At 44.9% G+C, this 15,751-nt stretch overlaps 9 protein-coding genes across 14 annotated transcripts; 5 read left to right on the top strand and 4 right to left on the bottom strand.

Annotated features, from left to right (window-relative positions):
• Positions 1 to 114: 114 nt before the first annotated feature.
• Positions 115 to 2,729, bottom strand: RB195_010160 (uncharacterized protein; the record flags this gene model as incomplete). 2 transcript variants are annotated; one of them, XM_064191028.1, is made up of 3 exons in its annotated part: positions 115 to 447; positions 1,789 to 2,315; positions 2,567 to 2,729. In XM_064191028.1, 3 exons carry the CDS (start codon positions 2,727 to 2,729, stop codon positions 115 to 117), a joined length of 1,023 nt encoding a protein of 340 aa, XP_064048611.1. The 2 variants fall into 2 exon arrangements, with proteins under 2 accessions (XP_064048611.1, XP_064048613.1); XM_064191029.1 differs by lacking the exons at positions 1,789 to 2,315; positions 2,567 to 2,729 and adding exons at positions 541 to 706; positions 775 to 818.
• RB195_010161 (uncharacterized protein) lies at positions 1,759 to 2,271 on the bottom strand (the record flags this gene model as incomplete). The annotated part of the gene is made up of 1 exon (XM_064191030.1): positions 1,759 to 2,271. The coding sequence occupies one exon, from the start codon at positions 2,269 to 2,271 to the stop codon at positions 1,759 to 1,761; it is 513 nt and encodes a 170-aa protein (XP_064048612.1).
• A 292-nt stretch (positions 2,730 to 3,021) lies between the features above and the next one.
• RB195_010159 (uncharacterized protein) lies at positions 3,022 to 5,615 on the top strand (the record flags this gene model as incomplete). 2 transcript variants are annotated; one of them, XM_064191027.1, is made up of 6 exons in its annotated part: positions 3,022 to 3,161; positions 3,251 to 3,302; positions 4,471 to 4,553; positions 4,781 to 4,826; positions 5,188 to 5,340; positions 5,532 to 5,615. In XM_064191027.1, the coding sequence occupies 6 exons, from the start codon at positions 3,022 to 3,024 to the stop codon at positions 5,613 to 5,615; spliced, it is 558 nt and encodes a 185-aa protein (XP_064048609.1). The 2 variants fall into 2 exon arrangements, with proteins under 2 accessions (XP_064048609.1, XP_064048610.1); XM_064191026.1 differs by lacking the exons at positions 4,471 to 4,553; positions 4,781 to 4,826 and adding an exon at positions 3,333 to 3,447 and having other exon boundaries at positions 3,251 to 3,269; positions 5,179 to 5,340; positions 5,532 to 5,575.
• An 856-nt stretch (positions 5,616 to 6,471) lies between these two features.
• Positions 6,472 to 8,465, bottom strand: RB195_010158 (uncharacterized protein; the record flags this gene model as incomplete). The annotated part of the gene is made up of 4 exons (XM_013446782.2): positions 6,472 to 6,579; positions 6,645 to 6,741; positions 6,892 to 7,058; positions 7,428 to 8,465. The coding sequence occupies 4 exons, from the start codon at positions 8,463 to 8,465 to the stop codon at positions 6,472 to 6,474; spliced, it is 1,410 nt and encodes a 469-aa protein (XP_013302236.2).
• A 1,003-nt stretch (positions 8,466 to 9,468) lies between these two features.
• RB195_010157 (uncharacterized protein) lies at positions 9,469 to 10,011 on the top strand (the record flags this gene model as incomplete). Its single annotated transcript, XM_064191025.1, has 1 exon — positions 9,469 to 10,011. The coding sequence occupies one exon, from the start codon at positions 9,469 to 9,471 to the stop codon at positions 10,009 to 10,011; it is 543 nt and encodes a 180-aa protein (XP_064048608.1).
• A 47-nt stretch (positions 10,012 to 10,058) lies between these two features.
• On the top strand, positions 10,059 to 11,083 carry RB195_010156 (uncharacterized protein; the record flags this gene model as incomplete). Of its 3 annotated transcripts, XM_064191022.1 has the most annotated exons (3): positions 10,059 to 10,154; positions 10,237 to 10,773; positions 10,847 to 11,083. In XM_064191022.1, 3 exons carry the CDS (start codon positions 10,059 to 10,061, stop codon positions 11,081 to 11,083), a joined length of 870 nt encoding a protein of 289 aa, XP_064048605.1. The 3 variants fall into 3 exon arrangements, with proteins under 3 accessions (XP_064048605.1, XP_064048607.1, XP_064048606.1); XM_064191023.1 differs by lacking the exon at positions 10,059 to 10,154 and having other exon boundaries at positions 10,384 to 10,773; XM_064191024.1 differs by lacking the exon at positions 10,847 to 11,083 and having other exon boundaries at positions 10,059 to 10,307.
• Positions 11,084 to 11,349: 266 nt separating this feature from the next.
• On the top strand, positions 11,350 to 11,946 carry RB195_010155 (uncharacterized protein; the record flags this gene model as incomplete). The annotated part of the gene is made up of 1 exon (XM_064191021.1): positions 11,350 to 11,946. The coding sequence occupies one exon, from the start codon at positions 11,350 to 11,352 to the stop codon at positions 11,944 to 11,946; it is 597 nt and encodes a 198-aa protein (XP_064048604.1).
• Positions 11,947 to 12,061: 115 nt separating this feature from the next.
• On the top strand, positions 12,062 to 12,691 carry RB195_010154 (uncharacterized protein; the record flags this gene model as incomplete). The annotated part of the gene is made up of 1 exon (XM_064191020.1): positions 12,062 to 12,691. The coding sequence occupies one exon, from the start codon at positions 12,062 to 12,064 to the stop codon at positions 12,689 to 12,691; it is 630 nt and encodes a 209-aa protein (XP_064048603.1).
• A 2,163-nt stretch (positions 12,692 to 14,854) lies between these two features.
• RB195_010153 (uncharacterized protein) lies at positions 14,855 to 15,735 on the bottom strand (the record flags this gene model as incomplete). 2 transcript variants are annotated; one of them, XM_064191019.1, is made up of 3 exons in its annotated part: positions 14,855 to 14,983; positions 15,135 to 15,248; positions 15,601 to 15,735. In XM_064191019.1, 3 exons carry the CDS (start codon positions 15,733 to 15,735, stop codon positions 14,855 to 14,857), a joined length of 378 nt encoding a protein of 125 aa, XP_064048601.1. The 2 variants fall into 2 exon arrangements, with proteins under 2 accessions (XP_064048601.1, XP_064048602.1); XM_064191018.1 differs by lacking the exon at positions 15,601 to 15,735 and having other exon boundaries at positions 14,855 to 15,105; positions 15,182 to 15,362.
• Positions 15,736 to 15,751: the final 16 nt, after the last annotated feature.

Below are 15,751 nucleotides of genomic sequence, written 5' to 3'. Positions count from 1 at the left end.
AAGGATGGTACTACTGAGATGTCAAGTAGCCACCACCTCTTGTTGGTGAGTGTGTGGTCGATCTCCGCACGAGTCTCGCCATTGGACGATTCCCATGTCCACGATGGTCTTTCTTCATGCAAAGAGAGTTCCCATGAAAGAGGCGAGCGGCGGACAACAGCTCGGCGAGACGATTGCCATTTTATTCCAGTTCCCTAGTCCAAATCTTCCTATCCTGTATTCCTCTTCTGTGGCCTTTCCTAGTTTTGCGTTGAAGTCTCCGACAACGAATTTGTAGAAGGACTTCTCGTTGCGGATCACTTCCTCCAGCTCGTAAAACGCGTGCAATTCGGACTCATCAGCTGCTGTTGGTGAGTAGCAGTTGATGATACTGATGGGTTTTTGGCGCAGATTGCGGAGGCAAAGAATGGCCAGACGACGTGACAGAATCTCGTGAGAATCGAGAACCTGGACGACAGATCAGTGCACAACAAAACCAACACCGCCTACATTTCGCAACGGAACCTTCTCTCTACGAATGAGCGACGTACGACAGTATACCGTCAGTATAATTACGAGTATACCGTCATTCATCTGTCGTACGTCGCTCCTTCTGCACTTGGTCTCCCGCAGAGAATTCGCTTGAAATTTTATACGTTCTGCAGTTCCGAGAAGGGCATGAAGGTCAGCGTCTGTGGACACTGTTCTCGCGTTGTAAGTACACAGTCTGAAACAGTCTCCATGCGAGTCTTGCGTGTGTTGCCTTGGTCCAGAATCAATGACGTCCTCAGCAACCTGGGATTTGATCGCCGCTCACCGGTCACCATACCGTCCGACATCTGAGCCCAGTGTGCAGGGTGGTGAGGCAGTGAATATGCTGGAGTAGCAAAAAAACTTCCTCAAACCAAGCAGCCCTGCCACGGCGAGCTTAGAGTTACATAAGACATAAGACACAGTGGTAAAAAGATCTGATTGTTCATGCTTCTTACACGGGAACTGGTCTGCTTCTTGAAACAATCTTAATAATGGACGATTTGACATGTTCTTGCTCTAAAATTTGATCTGACATGCTCTAAGCTTTGATAGATGACGCCGGGTTCACTTTGCTGACTCAGACCATGCAAATCGTATACTTTATTTGGAGTCAACGGTCAATACAAGCACAAACCATCAAATAAACACGACGGATTATAAAAAGAACTACTGACACGATTACCGAATATTGGCATTACAAATATTCTAGTTTTTTCTCTCTAAGAGAAATGGAACGAAGCGTACTTTTTGTAGGGTTTTTGCCATGTTGGAGGTGGGAAATTGGTGCTTCAATGGAATATATTTATTGTAGAGTAGAGACGACTGCACCGTACCAACCAAGGCGAAGATATCTTAAAGCACACCAAGCAACTGTTAGAATAAGCGGGCCACGCCCACAAACTACTTGAGTTGCAGTGAGGTCACGATAAGTGACCATCATCGCTAGATGATACTGCGCGGCGAGGAGAGACAGGAAGGTCATGAAAGCCGACATTATATATACAAGCAATTTAATAATGAATCATATTTTATAGTTGCGTTTTGAGCTTTCTTCTCTTCCTTTGGTGGCATGATATCGAGCTTCACTCTGCGATTGTTGATGCTGGGGTTGCCTGGCTGGAGGCGTTATTGGTGAGTGGTTACTCCTTGTATGGCCGCCTCGTGAGCAGCTGCGGTCTCCCAGAAGAGCAAAGCAGGAAATTGTGGACGGGGTCACAATTTTCACACTTGACTCTACATGCGTCCTCATGTGCCGTTTTCAGGCAGAGGACGCACAGGTTTAGCTTTGTCGCCTGTGCTGTTTTGGAGACTGGATCCGGGAATCGTGGGCATCTTCTTGTCATTCTTGTGAAGTGACTTTAGCACATTTGAATTCCACTTTTTCGACAAATTTGGCTGTGCCCACTGTCCTATTTCCGTAAAAATTTCAATGCATAGCTCTGACTGAAGCCTGTTGAAGTACAACTCTGTCGTATTCGTAACGGCACCGATTTTTCCATTGCAGACTAAATGTGTGTTGTGTCGCATGTAACCATGCTGGCATCCCTGTGCGCTTGTACTTACGGCGTAAATTACGGTGCAGATTAGAACTGCTGATAAACCAGGAAGAGGAGCTAGTTCGAAAGCGTTTGCTGGAATGGTTGAACAACTTGGTTGACTACACTTTCGCCCACTAACCATTGAACGTTTGGCTTTTCTGGCTAGCTTGGATGTAGCACAAATAACGATGATCGACATCATTGTTATCAAGTAAACCATTGCCACTGTAGCAGTGGCACCAGCTGGCAAACAGTGTGGATTCCCTAAAGGACTCTTTGTGATGAGATAATGGTGGTCACAAAAGTCAGGTCTTTCGCACGTTATTGATTGCTATTGAGTTCTATTATATTGCGAACCACGCAAATGCACCTCAACCTTGTCGATGGTTTGAGAAATTGGAAGAGGAAAACACAGATTCTTGTTGTGGTCTGAGAAAATCTTAAAAAAAAGAAAAAGGAAATCAACATTAATTATTGAAATTCGAAGGGCCGGGGTAATGGTATTCTTACCACACCTTCCTTGCATAAGATATTTGGTGTTAGCGCTTTTGTAGCTAGGCTTGGAGATCTCAGGCAAAGGAATGATAACATCATCACAACATTTGAGCTTATGGAAATAGGGCTCTGTGTGTTATCCGATCCTTCTTCAAACTCCTTTGTGGCATCATATGCTCGCATTTTTGATGCGCGGGTCAAGATTTGACTTGCTGCTTTGTTGCTTGTTGAGGGAAGTTCCCCACAGATTGTATTGTCGTTGTTCTGGTTCTGATCTTTTGTGCAACTTCGTTTTTCAAGAGGGAAAATTTTGTTTAACGGACGTTGAATGATCCGATGATTTGGCGTAAGTACTTTTGGTGATCTTATTAGGCCACCAGCAGAGGTCATGACCTCCACTATCTTGTCGTACGGCCAATTTCCTCTTCAAACGCGATGCATCGGTTTTCAGCTGAATCTACAAAAGACGATGTTCATGCGAAACGGATGGATCTCGGATGCCCCATTCACGCTCAACGGAACGAACATATCCGAATGCACCAGCTACGTTTATCTCCTACGTCAGCGATCGAAGATTAGAGACGCCGCCGCGTTTGCCAAGGAAAGTAAAATGAGGTGGGCCGGACACGCGATGCGCTTTAATGACAACCGTTGGACCAGAACCGCGAGCGACTGGGTTCTCCGCGATATTAAGCGCACTACAGGAAGACCGCCGACCCGATGGTCAGATTTCTTCACGAAGTCCTTCAAAGAAAAGTATGATGCCCTTCGTGTCCCACGCGAAAGGAGGAACCACTGGGCTACTCTGGCACGCGATCGGAACAAATAGAAGAATTACTGGCCCCAGCTCAAATAGTTCGAAGACAAAAGGGAGTCAAGGTGATCAAGGTGAACATTAAAGGTGAAAAAATGAGTTCATATGCTGTTTATCTGATTTCCTATATGCAATGCGATGACGAATACATAGGAGAAACAGGTAGATTACTATATGTTCGAGTAAAGAACACGTAGACGGCAAATAGAAATGACGTGACTTTGTAGCATTAGTTGGTCATAAGCTGAGATGTTACAACGGAGAAGATTTTGAAGTTAAGATCACGATATTATTATTGCGGCGGTGCTGCGGCGCGCAAGTTTCTAGAAGTGTTTTTGATTCATACCGAGAACCCAAAGATGAATCGCAGCTTTCGTGTAATGCAGAGGAATGCATCTGTAATGCGGGAAAACACCCTATATTTAAGTATGCCATTTAATTGCGCTAGTCACCTCACCATTTCGAGTCACGTTCAATTCCAGTCTTTTAAGATCTGAAGAACGCGATGTTGCCGCAAGTTAGTCACGAATAAAGGATTACAACATACCTTATGTCATGCACAAAGAAGACAAATTCACACAGCTATATAACTGAAGCATATTCCAAATTACTCGAACAAAAACAAAATGCAGTTGCGTTGCAGGGCTGAAGAATTGTTATCGTAATCGCCTAGTAACGTATCTCCACCAACAAATTTGATCTCGTGCACTACTTTGTTTGAGCAAAAGCAAGATTGATATTGATCTTTATTCTGACATTTACGCGTCACCCCTTTCTTTGAAATCGAAGATGCAAGTAATCTATCTCTCTCAAACGTCTCGTCACACCACAAGATATGACTTAGCAAAGAGACAACTCAAAGACAATGTCAGAGAAGTAAATCACGATGGCGCTCATCTTGATAGCCCTAAAGTAAAGTAAAGTAAAGATTTTACGAATCCATCTAGACGCTCTTTGACCCAAGTACACACTGCTCTTCCTGTCTCGCCAATGTACTCAGCCCCACATAACTGATAGGTGATAAGATAGATAACTCACGATAGCACGCAATCCCTTTACCTTTCACTAGGACAAACGACGCAGCTACTTGTCTTAAAAAGCCTGTCATAGGCAGCATTGCGAACCAGCTGCTTACTCAGAGGTTCGCAGCTGGCTGGCCAACACTCTGAACTAGTCTCGCGGACCCAACTTTTGTAAGCTTGCTCACACCGCATTACTCAAAGCATCCAAAATAAAAGGAGGGCAGAAAGGGATCTTTGCCATCTCTTCTGCTATGTGGTAACGGAGCTCTGTTACACAGCTTCGGTTTGAAGGGGAAACGTTCACTGGCTACCCATTAGACTGAGCAGTGTGGTAACCCATGTTCCCGGAGGCAATGCGCCCAAGAGCCTCGGATGAATCCATTTTAGTTGTCTTGAAGGCAACAATACTGCCATGAATATGTGGTGAGCGAATCAGCGAGAAAGGTAAGAAATAAGATTGTGGGTTTGCGGGACCAGGGTTGTTTCCGCTCATCTCTACCTGATCGTCTTAAGAAACGCATGGGAACCACTTTAGTTATTACGAGGTACGTTAGAACGATCATCTATGAACACGTCCAGGTTCCCATAACAGCCTTTTCATTGATTTTACTTGAATAGGCTGGTGTGAAGACGTCACTGATCTTCGACCGCGCTTGAATGCGGTGCGTGCACAAGGGTGGCGCGTTCCAACTGTAATCGTCTCAAAAAAACGTCGTCTTCCACGCCGCCTCGTACGACGATCAAGGGGAGATGAGCGGACCCACCCTGATCCTGCAATTTACAAATTCATCTTTAGGTTTTGCAGCGCATTTCCTCATTTTGTCACATTCGTGGTATGATGCTTTCAATGTACCGGGATTGCTTAGTCAAGAGATCGAAGCAAGTATCCATTTCGGCCTGCGTTCGACACATTATGCAACAATCAATCAACAATCTATATATCGACAGTACAAAAGAGGTTTGTAGGATTTTTGCACTTTAAACATGAAAGCAACGCGGATGCGTCCGCAAGTCTTTGTACCATGGTCATGCCTCTATTCTACCTATAGTATTGCCCAGACCAGTAAAATACGCAACATCTCAGACAACTCTCAAAAACTCTCTTAGCACCGTACTTATTTGCAGTATCGCGAACACGTACATATTCAGAGACCTTTGGTGTTCGAGGACAATTTCTTGAACTTGAAGCTTGAAACTTGCCTGAAGAGCAGCATCGGTGGAGGGATTCGATGACGCAATCTCCATCAAGGCGCACTCTGTGGAGATGCTCAGTGTGTATGCACTATGTTCGAGAGGTGAGCATGAAGGTATTGGCGTGGCTGGCTGAGAGTGATGTTTAGATATTCTTTTGGTGGGACCTCCGACATTGCTTATGATAGGTCTAACGTTGAACTCCCCATGACTGTTCGAAGTAAATTCGGCAGCGGCAAGCCACTCTCAAATAAACATATGAATCTGGTTCCCAAATGTTCAAGATATACTTTTTTTTACGAATGTTTGACTATAACTTCACTTTTCTCACACTTTGCATGCACCAAATGTCATATATCCGTAGGTCGCAAATATCGCTAAACTTGCTCCCCTAATTTATAGCCGCTAATAACTTAGAAAACAAACGCTTTTGTAAAAGTTCTGCAGAGACGTGAACACATTAGATAGATAGATCTCATCACAACGAATCGATTGACCTTCATTCCTAATGCTGTGGCTCAAATCTGTTACGGAGAAAAAACGAAAATCGTAACGCAGCTGCGCTTTTTTTTTGTTTTCATAAACGTGAACGCTAACATCCGCACAGCGATTATATCTAGAAAAAGGTGGGACATCTTAGAACATTAGGGGAATGTACGATTCCTATTTTGCAGCCCACCTTTTCCTTCTGCAAATTTTGGGTGACAAGGGAACCTCTTAGAGAACATGGGAGACATTTTAGAATTGCAGTTGAATACATCAGGAGGAGGTTCTGGACACAATAAAGGGCTTTAGTGGTTGGTAAAGGCAATGAATTCATTTATTCAATTAAATAATAGTACAGCCAAACAAATACATACTTGATAAAATAATCTCATATGAAATCCATATTTCTCAACTAATTTGTGGAGACCGCTGTCTTTCGAAGCGCTCGTAGTCCACCTGCATTTCGAATTTCGGCCATCAGGCTATCTCGTACATCCATTGTCACGACACTTTTTTTCATCTGCAAAACGAAACTTGTCATGGAAACTCTATGAATCAGACGCTTGATGTGCATTGAATACTGACCGCGATTGGTGTCTTCAGTCTTGTTTTCTGATTCTCCAAATCCATCATGGAAATAGGAGAAGGCGGATGAGAAATGTTGCTGGATTTTGCAAAGATTCTGTGAAGCAAGCAAATTGATAAAAACAGATTGGACCGGAGCAGTGATTTTTGCATTTCATCTTTAGGTCGAATTCTTCCAAAAGATGCAATAGGCTCATATGCGGAAATGACAGATGTATTAGAAGAAAAGAGAATTCTGAGAAGAAACCTTGGCGATGATTGCATTGTTGGAGCAGGGTGACGTGGAGGAGGTGGCGGTGGTGCCGGCGGAGTAGGTGGCGGTGGTGGCGTTGGCTGCGGAGGCGGTGGAGTGATATCCATTGTGTGGGGATTTGAGAGAGTGTCTTGCTTCTCGGGTGCCATCTGACGTTTCGACTGTAACTAATTTGATATTTGTTCTGTCGGAAATTAACTGCTGCAGGTGACTCTGCAAGCGATCGCATACAAAGAATTTAAAGCCAAAGTACAAAATTTTGTGTTCTACAGGTTGACGGATTTGAACTCAAAACATTAAACGCATACCTCATTCTACTTTCAGAAAATTGACAAGACATGGTACAGAATGAAAACTGAGGCAAAGGCTAACAAGTAAAATGAAGTATTATGAATAAAAGACCGGTAAAAAAAAGTCTAGCATAGTCACTCTGTATTGCTTTCAAAACGTTCACTTTTGTAGCCTCTAAAAAAGTTGGCATAAAAATTCTTTTCATCAGTGTTTTAACCAAAGTCTGTAGAATGCCTTACCATGGAGTTGACCAACGTCGGATCATCTACGACCTTGCCGAGAACAATTCCATTCTTCTCTATTGGTGTTCCAATTTTCTTCAGTGAAGGGAGGCCTTCCTTAATCATTTTTGAAATATTGTTGGTTACTCCGTCATTGACTGTCGCGTCGTTGCGATTTTTAAGAATAACTCTGGGTATTTCATTGCACACAACTGTTACATCTGCTCCTTGAAAATCAGTTTCCTTTTTTTCATCCAAATTACCGTCAAACTTCTTGAGATTGGATCGTTTTTCTTGTAACAGATTATTAGCCGACTTATGACCGAGAGTCTGCTGTCTGACAGCTTCTTTGACCTTGCGAATGTTTGATCCAGAGTCAGGAGCCTGTGGTGGATTTATCGTAGGGGTTTCTTCTTTTTTCTCTTGAGATGGACTGTACTGTCTTCCTTCTTTGAGATGAGGAAGTTTAGCAGGGGTTCTATCTTCCGTCAAAAATGCCGAAGGACGCAGTCTTGATTGAAAACAATCTTTCTTGTTCTCAAGCACCATATAGGATTTGTATGTGGCATTACTTGGAGAGGGTGACTTTCTCTCTTGAACACCTTTGCTTCTCTCGATTTGTGGAGAAGAATGCATGGCTTGGGTTGCAGTCCATGTCCCTTTTACATAGTCCTTCGAATGAATGTGCTTTGACGACCATGAATTTGAAGAATCACTGGGCTGAAGAGTACCAACCTTTGCGAAGGTTGGCCTGGTTCGTTTAGGTGAGGGATTATTCTCGTTTGCTGCTCGTAATGCGTTAGATATGGAATTGTTGTTGCCATCTGAAGTTTTTCGAGTGTGAGAATACATAGAGATCGCACTGGATACAGTTGCTGTCTTGTGGTCATCTTTACTTCGCGAAGAGGTCGCACTGGTGCGAGAACTCTTTGCGACAGTGTAGCCAGAGACACCACGCAACTCTTGCTCCTTCCTCTTCAATTCGTTCGCTTCCTCAATAATTCTCCGCAATGCTGCCTCCTTCTTGTCGTTCCCTGCTCCTCTCGGTTCAAGCATAGCTGCGTTGCGATCTGGAAATGCTCTTTTTCAAGACGATTCTATAAAGAATCTATAAGTCTTCAAAAAGTGACAGAAATAAAAGAATACACCCTAATATCGATGATTTTTGTCAGGAAACTATTTTGAGACGTTGACAATTTACTCCTCTGAAGATGGTGGCGACAAAGTCCCTCATTTTGAGCATCACGTATTTGGATGGATAGTGATCCACGTTAACAGTTTTGTTTTATTCTCGTTTGTGTGTTTTGTGCGACGGAGCTATTGTCGCACAAAACTCCTTTACACTCCTTTGGTTGAATTTTTACTAAGAGATACATCTCGCTCTAACGCAGTAAAGGAAGGTAGCTCTCAACACTCGTTGCATGGCGTCTCCAGTGCGACATGTTTATTTATATGTGCACGGGTGTAGAACGTATATGCTCGACTTCTAATTTCAACTATTCCCTTTATATACCTCATTTAAAAATGCACTCTTCAACCTCTATGATGAAGAACTGGAATAGAATGCAATGAAAAAGAGCACAACGCCGCCTGCAACGTTACTTTTTCAAGTGCTCACAGATACATACTTATCGAAACAAACAAACAACTATGAATTTCGAAAAACAGAACAGGAGATTTATTGAAAAAAGGTTAGCTGCAATACATCAACTAAATGATCGCTGTTCGATCTCATGTGGTGTGCACAAAAAAGTTCATGACAGTATCATACGCTCTTGGATACCAGTCTAACAACACTGCCTGCGTTTTCACAGATCAGCAGTCCTAACATTGTAGTCCCAATATTTGATGCTGGAGCAGCTCAACATACCAAGCTCCCACTGTACTGTGCATGCACACCAATCAAAATATCACAACTCCCCTTTTGTTCCTTCCCAAGTCCACCACTAGCGGTCTTCTTGTGTCGCAGAAAGATTATTCTGATGCTTGCTTCCGAGGAATTGCGTTGCACATTTGCACATGTGATAGAATAAGGTAAACCCATTATTATATAGAAATAATGAAAAAACTGGGGCCGCGTATACGAGCCTGGTTGCTGCCTGCACGTGGTGGCCCTGCTTTACCACCACGTGCAGGTAGCAACCAGGCTCGTATACGCTGCCGCAATCAGGCGTTCGAGTGTGCGCATTGGGAACGTACGAGCTATATAACCTGCACTGTTATATGGCGAAAGATTCCCATACATACATTGCAAAAAGGTGCTGTCGTCCAGCAAATCGCCAAAGCCCATAACCTCAAAGGTCAACTGCCTGAAAGGAATATGGAATCTTTGGCAACAACCATTGGTTTCGTCACGCTGAACTGCCGAACACTATCCAGGGAACTCCAACAAGTCGCTCTATCCGGACTTCTGCAATATCTCTGTGTGCCTTTTTCTGCACTGCCGGAAACACGCATGAGAGATCGGCCCGTCATCAGCATCGTAAATTACACCATATACTGCGGCGATGCTGATGAGAACAAAATAGGTGCCTGCGCGATAGCTGTGAGGAACGATTACAAGAATCTGGTGGAGGAATTTGGCTCAACGTCGTCTAGATAAGCCTTTCTACGACTGCGGAATCGCAGAGCACGTAAACTCTGGATCGTATGTGCTCACGCACCTACGGAACCCGCTTGAACAACAGTAAGGACGCCCTCTATGATGAACTCAACGTGTTGATGTCTAAAATACCAAGCCAGCAGGTGATCATTGTCGGAATCGACACAAATGCGAAGATGGGACTCGAACAGCAATCCTATGTGCTAGAAAAATGGTATTATCTAGCGGAGCGCACGTCGGACAACGGTGACCGACTTGTGCGAACAGACGGGCCTCATCATCGCTTCCACGTTTAAGAGGAATCATCGACGCCATCAGCACACGTGGCAGGGGTCAACCCTTTTAACGCCTGAAGAGCAGCGCAAGCGGAAGATGAGGACTCTTAAGCTTCAGTTCGACTACGTTCTGGCGAGGAACATTCCTCAGTCAGATATCCGAAAATCTAGAGCTGTTGGGGACGTCGCGTTCGACTCTGATCACCGTCCAGTTCTTCTCAGCTTCAAGATGCGGTTCCACAAGAGAAACCGAGGAGTTCCTCTTCAACCGAAAATCGACATGGCAGGTCTGAAAGACGATGAATGCAGAACAAAATTCCGCCAACGTGCGTCTATTCATGTTGGAGTACGCACCAGGAAGAATCTTAACGATGCGGATTCCTTCATGAAGTGCATCCAGGACGTTGCAAAGGAAACGCTCCCGGTTCTATTGCCGCGGAAGAAGTTTGCCGCTGCATCTGCGAAAACAAAATCCACGTACAATTGTGTATGTGTCGCGCGCAGCGCTGGTGACTTCAACCAGGAAAAGTCTTAGAAGGAAGCTGAGTCGTCAACTGCAGCAAGACCGCGATAACGAGTGGACGTCAAGAGCGATGGAGTTTGAGAAGGCGTGGGAGGACAGAAACCCACGGAAAGCCTATGCACTACTAAAACAGTATAGCGGCAAAGAAGTAGCTGTCGGTGAAACAACCCTTCGAATTTGGAGGGAACACTTCAAGACCTTGCTGAACCGGCTAGCACAATCAGCTCCTGAACTCGAGCACGTTCATACCGAACAGACTGACATATGCGGTTAACGAAGAGCCACCGACCGAGTCGGAGGTCCTGGTCTGTATTCAAAAAATGAAGAATGGAAAATCTGGTGGAGACGATGGAATTAGCGCAGAAATGCTAAAATATCTTCCTCCGTCTGGGATTCGTGCAATGACAAAGATCATCCGTTCAATATAGATAGACCGACACCTGATTCGTGGAGACACGCTATCACAATTCCCCTTCAAGAAGTTATCCGTGACGGATAACTTCTTGAAGGAATTATCGAGGAATCTCTTCGCTGCATGTTATGTACAAGGTACTGGAGCGCATTATCCTGGACCGACTCATTAAACATCGCGAAGAAACAGCGCGCGACGAGCAAGCTGGCTTTCGTCCTGGCCGATCTACGATTGACCAGGTGTTCATCGTCAGGAAAATGATCGAAATCTGGCAGCGGTATTCGAAGCCAAAGCAACTAGCGTTTCTGGACTTTGAAGCTGTGTTCGACTCTCCTCACCGAGGCCGTCTTCTCAACGCGCTCGGCGCCGGTGGAGTACCAGGAAAGTTCGTTCGCTTGCTTGATGACATGAATCTACGAACGGCTGCTGCAGTTCGAACATTAGCCGGATGTACAATACCGTTTGGAGTGGTAATTGGAGTAAGACAAGGGGCGGTGGCAGGACCCTTCCCGTTTAATTTCGCCATCGACGACGTTATGCAAAGAACGGTCGACCAGTGTCCTGCCGACATTGTTCCAGCACCATGCCCCTTGACTGATCTCGAGTACGCCGACGATGCTGTTATATTTGCGGAAAGCAGTACGAAACTTCAACATGTTGTCAACCTTGTATCGAAGCTTGCTGCAGCCCATGGACTACGTCCACGCCCTGATAAATGCAAGTAGATGTGGATCTCTTCGAGACTTCGAACGGAAATCAGGGTGGATGCACAACCGATATAACTCGATGAGTTCTGTTACCTGGGCTGCACGCTGAAGAACAACGGCAGCTACGAGAGGGATGTTCAGCAAAGATGCGCTGAATTTAACTGCATTTAACTCTTCTGCATTTAACTCTTTAACGAAATGCCTGTGGTCGACCTCCATCACCAACGAAGTCAAGCTGCGAGTCTACCTATCCGCAATTCGCCCCATCATGATGTACGGATCGGAGACTTGGGCAGCACCATCAACGGTTATGGAGAGGCCTCATTGCACAGAACGAAAGCTGCTTAGACGGCTACTTGGCTACCTTTGGCCTAGTGTATGCCACAATAAAGATCTTTACGCAGAAATTGATGTGATATACCGTCGGATGACACGTGGAAAATGCCAACATCTTGCACCGCCATCGAAAGTGGCTAAAGTGAATCGTCTTTGTTTCTTTGGCCATATATTAAGGAGACCGGAAGATCGCCTTGCTCAACGAGTTCTGAGGAGTTTGCCGGGTTCGAGCTGGAAGAAGCCACCTGGCCGAAAACGGAAGTTGGTAACGGAGACTGAGGTGGAGAAAGAGGACCTGAGGACACTCGGCGTGGATAGGCAGTTCAAGCGAGACGTAAGGTTTCGCAGAATATGGAATAGCGACGAATGGATTGATTCTGTGGAAGCTCTCGCAGAAGATCGAGAAGGTTGGGCAGAGCTGTGTTAAAGGACGACACACCTCGGTAAAGATGCTGGTAATCGTGTCAGGCCTTGACATCAGCCCGCCGATTAAGTCAAATAAGTCAGTGAAAAAAACTGGATAACATAGGTATATATGAGTCAAACTCTGATTTGCGGAAAGAAGAACCAGTCAATATCGCTGAGACTTTTGCGATGAAAACGACTGTAGAGAAGTTGTATTCGCGTGTTTTTGCATTCACTAACTTCTATGCAAAGCAAAAACGTTCCTATTTGTGAAGTACCACCGCTCGCTCTTGTTCAGAAGTATGAGTTATAAACAAGGTTGTGGAACTGACTTTCGTTGGTGTTGCAGCCGATGAAAGTCACTGCGATTATAACGGCCCACATCTGTTCAATTCCCAGAAGGGAAAGATCAATATATCAGAGAAAACCAACCGCTATTTTTGCTGGGCGTTCCATGTAAATATCAAAAACACTGAATGAAACCCAACTTCAAAAATAAGCTCGATTCCGTCAGGAACTCTTTTTCTTGGGCTACATTTAGTAAATAATGGCGTTATAGAGGCTTGCCATCCTAACGCGTCGTCTGTGAGAAAGGCTTAGACAGCACAGAAATGAATCCTGTACTGCCAGCTCTGTACAAATCGACTAACATCCTAACATTCGATACTCCATAGCTTGTGGAGTATCGAACGTTAGGATGTTAATCGATTTCCACCATTGATGTGCCGCTATAATACAGCTATCCCACCACCATACGCATGGAGAAACGAGACGTAAAAAGTCTATACTGCGTCGGCGAAAATATTACGACCGCAATATAATGAAATCATTTGCTCGAAAAGGAAGGAGTATAGATGTTGTTGGAGAATTCCTCTCTAATATTCGCTTTAAGAACGACGTCGTTCTTATTTCAAACGTGAGAAAAGTAGAGGTAATGGTCAAGGAATCAAAAGTCAGGAAAGCAGGGAAGGGAATAGGAATACAAGTAAACGAAGAGAAAAAACACTGAATATAGACGTGGCGTCTACTACGAAGAAACTAATTTAAAGACATTATCACAAAACTGAAGTGGTACAGAAACTCAGAAAAAAATGTAGAGTTCACTCGAGGCACAACCATGGTGACAGAAAATATAATTTAAACTGATTTCAGGATAAGGAGAGGACGCACTGCGCTCAAAATCGAAGGGCATCCACGAATGAGATGCTAAAGATCATTTAAAGAGTGTGGGTCTGCTCATCTTCCCCAAGTCGTCTTTAAAAAAAACGGCGTGAAGACGACGTTCTTTCTTACGAAATCAGTTGCAACGTGCCACTCTTGTGTACGCCCCGCGTCTACGAGCGAGCGATCGAAGATTAATGAGGTCTCCTCACAAGCCTATTCAATTGAAATCGATGAGTAAGCTGCTGAGGGTACTGTAGCTGTACAAGGGTGCGCGTTTTAACGCGTCGCCTCGTTGTCTAACTAAAGCGTTTCCCACTCCTTTTTTAGGACGACGAAGGGGAATTAAGCGGGTCAGATTTGTGTTGGTAATCTACAACCGGAGCTCTACGTTATCAGTGGGGTTCCCGCGCCACGTCGATTTCGCAGTCGAGCGGGCGCCAGTAATTCTTCCATTTGTCCCGATCGTGTGCCAGAGTCGCCCACTGGTTCCTCGTTTTCGCGTGGGGGCACGAAGAGCATTATAATTTTCTTTGAAGAGCTGCGTGAAGAAATCTGACCATCGGGTCGGCGGTCTTCCTGTAGTGCGCTTAATATCGCGGGGAACCCAGTCGCTCGCGGCTCTGGTCCAACGGTTGTCATTAAAGCGCATCGCGTGTCCGGCCCACCTTATTTTACTTTCCTTGGCAAGTGCGGCGGTGTCTCTAATCTTCGATCGTTGACGTAGAAGAGAACTTCGAATCCCGTCCCTCACTTGCGTGAAGCGGGATACTCCTTGCATCACTCTTTTGACTGAGCGTTCAATAACGTGCACCGCCTTTTCTTCCTTGCTGAGTGCCCAGGTTTCTGAAGCACAAGTCAAACCTGGAAGTACTGAGGTGTTGAAGAGGTGAGCACGGAGTTGGGTGCTCCTAACCTTCTGCCCCCACGCCGCTCGTTTCCTCCTGCCCAGCTCGGGAGTCAAGTTGTTCTTCATAATTATTTCCCGACCCAGATAAACGCAGTTGGTGAATTCGAATAGTAGCTATGCATTCGGATATGTTCGTTCAGCTGAAGCTTCTGAGCGTGAATGAGGTCCATTCGTTACGCGTGAACATCGCATCGAATCATCGTCGTCCCATTCCAGCTTTCGCATTGCGCTCTCGAGGGTAGCCTTGAATATTTTAGGTGAGAATGTATCATCCTGTCGGACCTCTTTCTTCACGTCAATGATGATATTATTGTAGAATTCTTGTGAAATCCTCGTTAAGAAGTAACGACACACTCTCGAAGTATCTATATGTACTGAGTAGTGAGTAGAACACCCTGATTGATTGATTGTCCAAGGCCTCTGTGACCGCTTCTGTCTCACTTGATTCGAAGGCCTTCTTGAAGTCGACAAAGGTAGGACGTAGCGGTATTTTGTACTCTCGCAATACCTTGATGAGTTCCGAAACAGTGTAAATGTGGTTAGTCGTGGTGAATAACTTTCGTAACCCTGTTTGCTCGCATGACTGTCCTTCATCTAAACCTTGCTTAATTCTGTTAAGCATCACTGTTGTGAAGAGCTTGTAGGTAGTACGCAGATTGGGTAATAGTTGCCAATATCATGTGGATCTCCTTTTTTTTATACAACAACGCGGTTTCGCTGGTCTTCCGCTGTTTAGGGACTTCGCATTTTAACAGCTAACACTTGAAGAGTCTCGCCAGATTGATGAAGAAAGCTGGCAGAAGATTTTTCAGGTGTTCTGGTCTTATTCTGTCGGAACCGGGTGCCGTACGATTTCTTACCGACATGATAGTATGTCGTACTTCGGACGGAAGAACCTCTGGAATGACATGTCCGTCTTCCCTCAGATGGTGAGGAGGCAAATGGACATGGCTGTCGAAGAGATCAGAGTAGAAGTCGTGAATGATTTTCTCCATTCCCCTTCTCGATACT

Source organism: Necator americanus, chromosome III (genome assembly GCF_031761385.1).
Source record: "Necator americanus strain Aroian chromosome III, whole genome shotgun sequence".
Classification (NCBI taxonomy): domain Eukaryota; kingdom Metazoa; phylum Nematoda; class Chromadorea; order Rhabditida; family Ancylostomatidae; genus Necator; species Necator americanus.
This window is presented reverse-complemented; position numbering and strand designations above follow the sequence as displayed.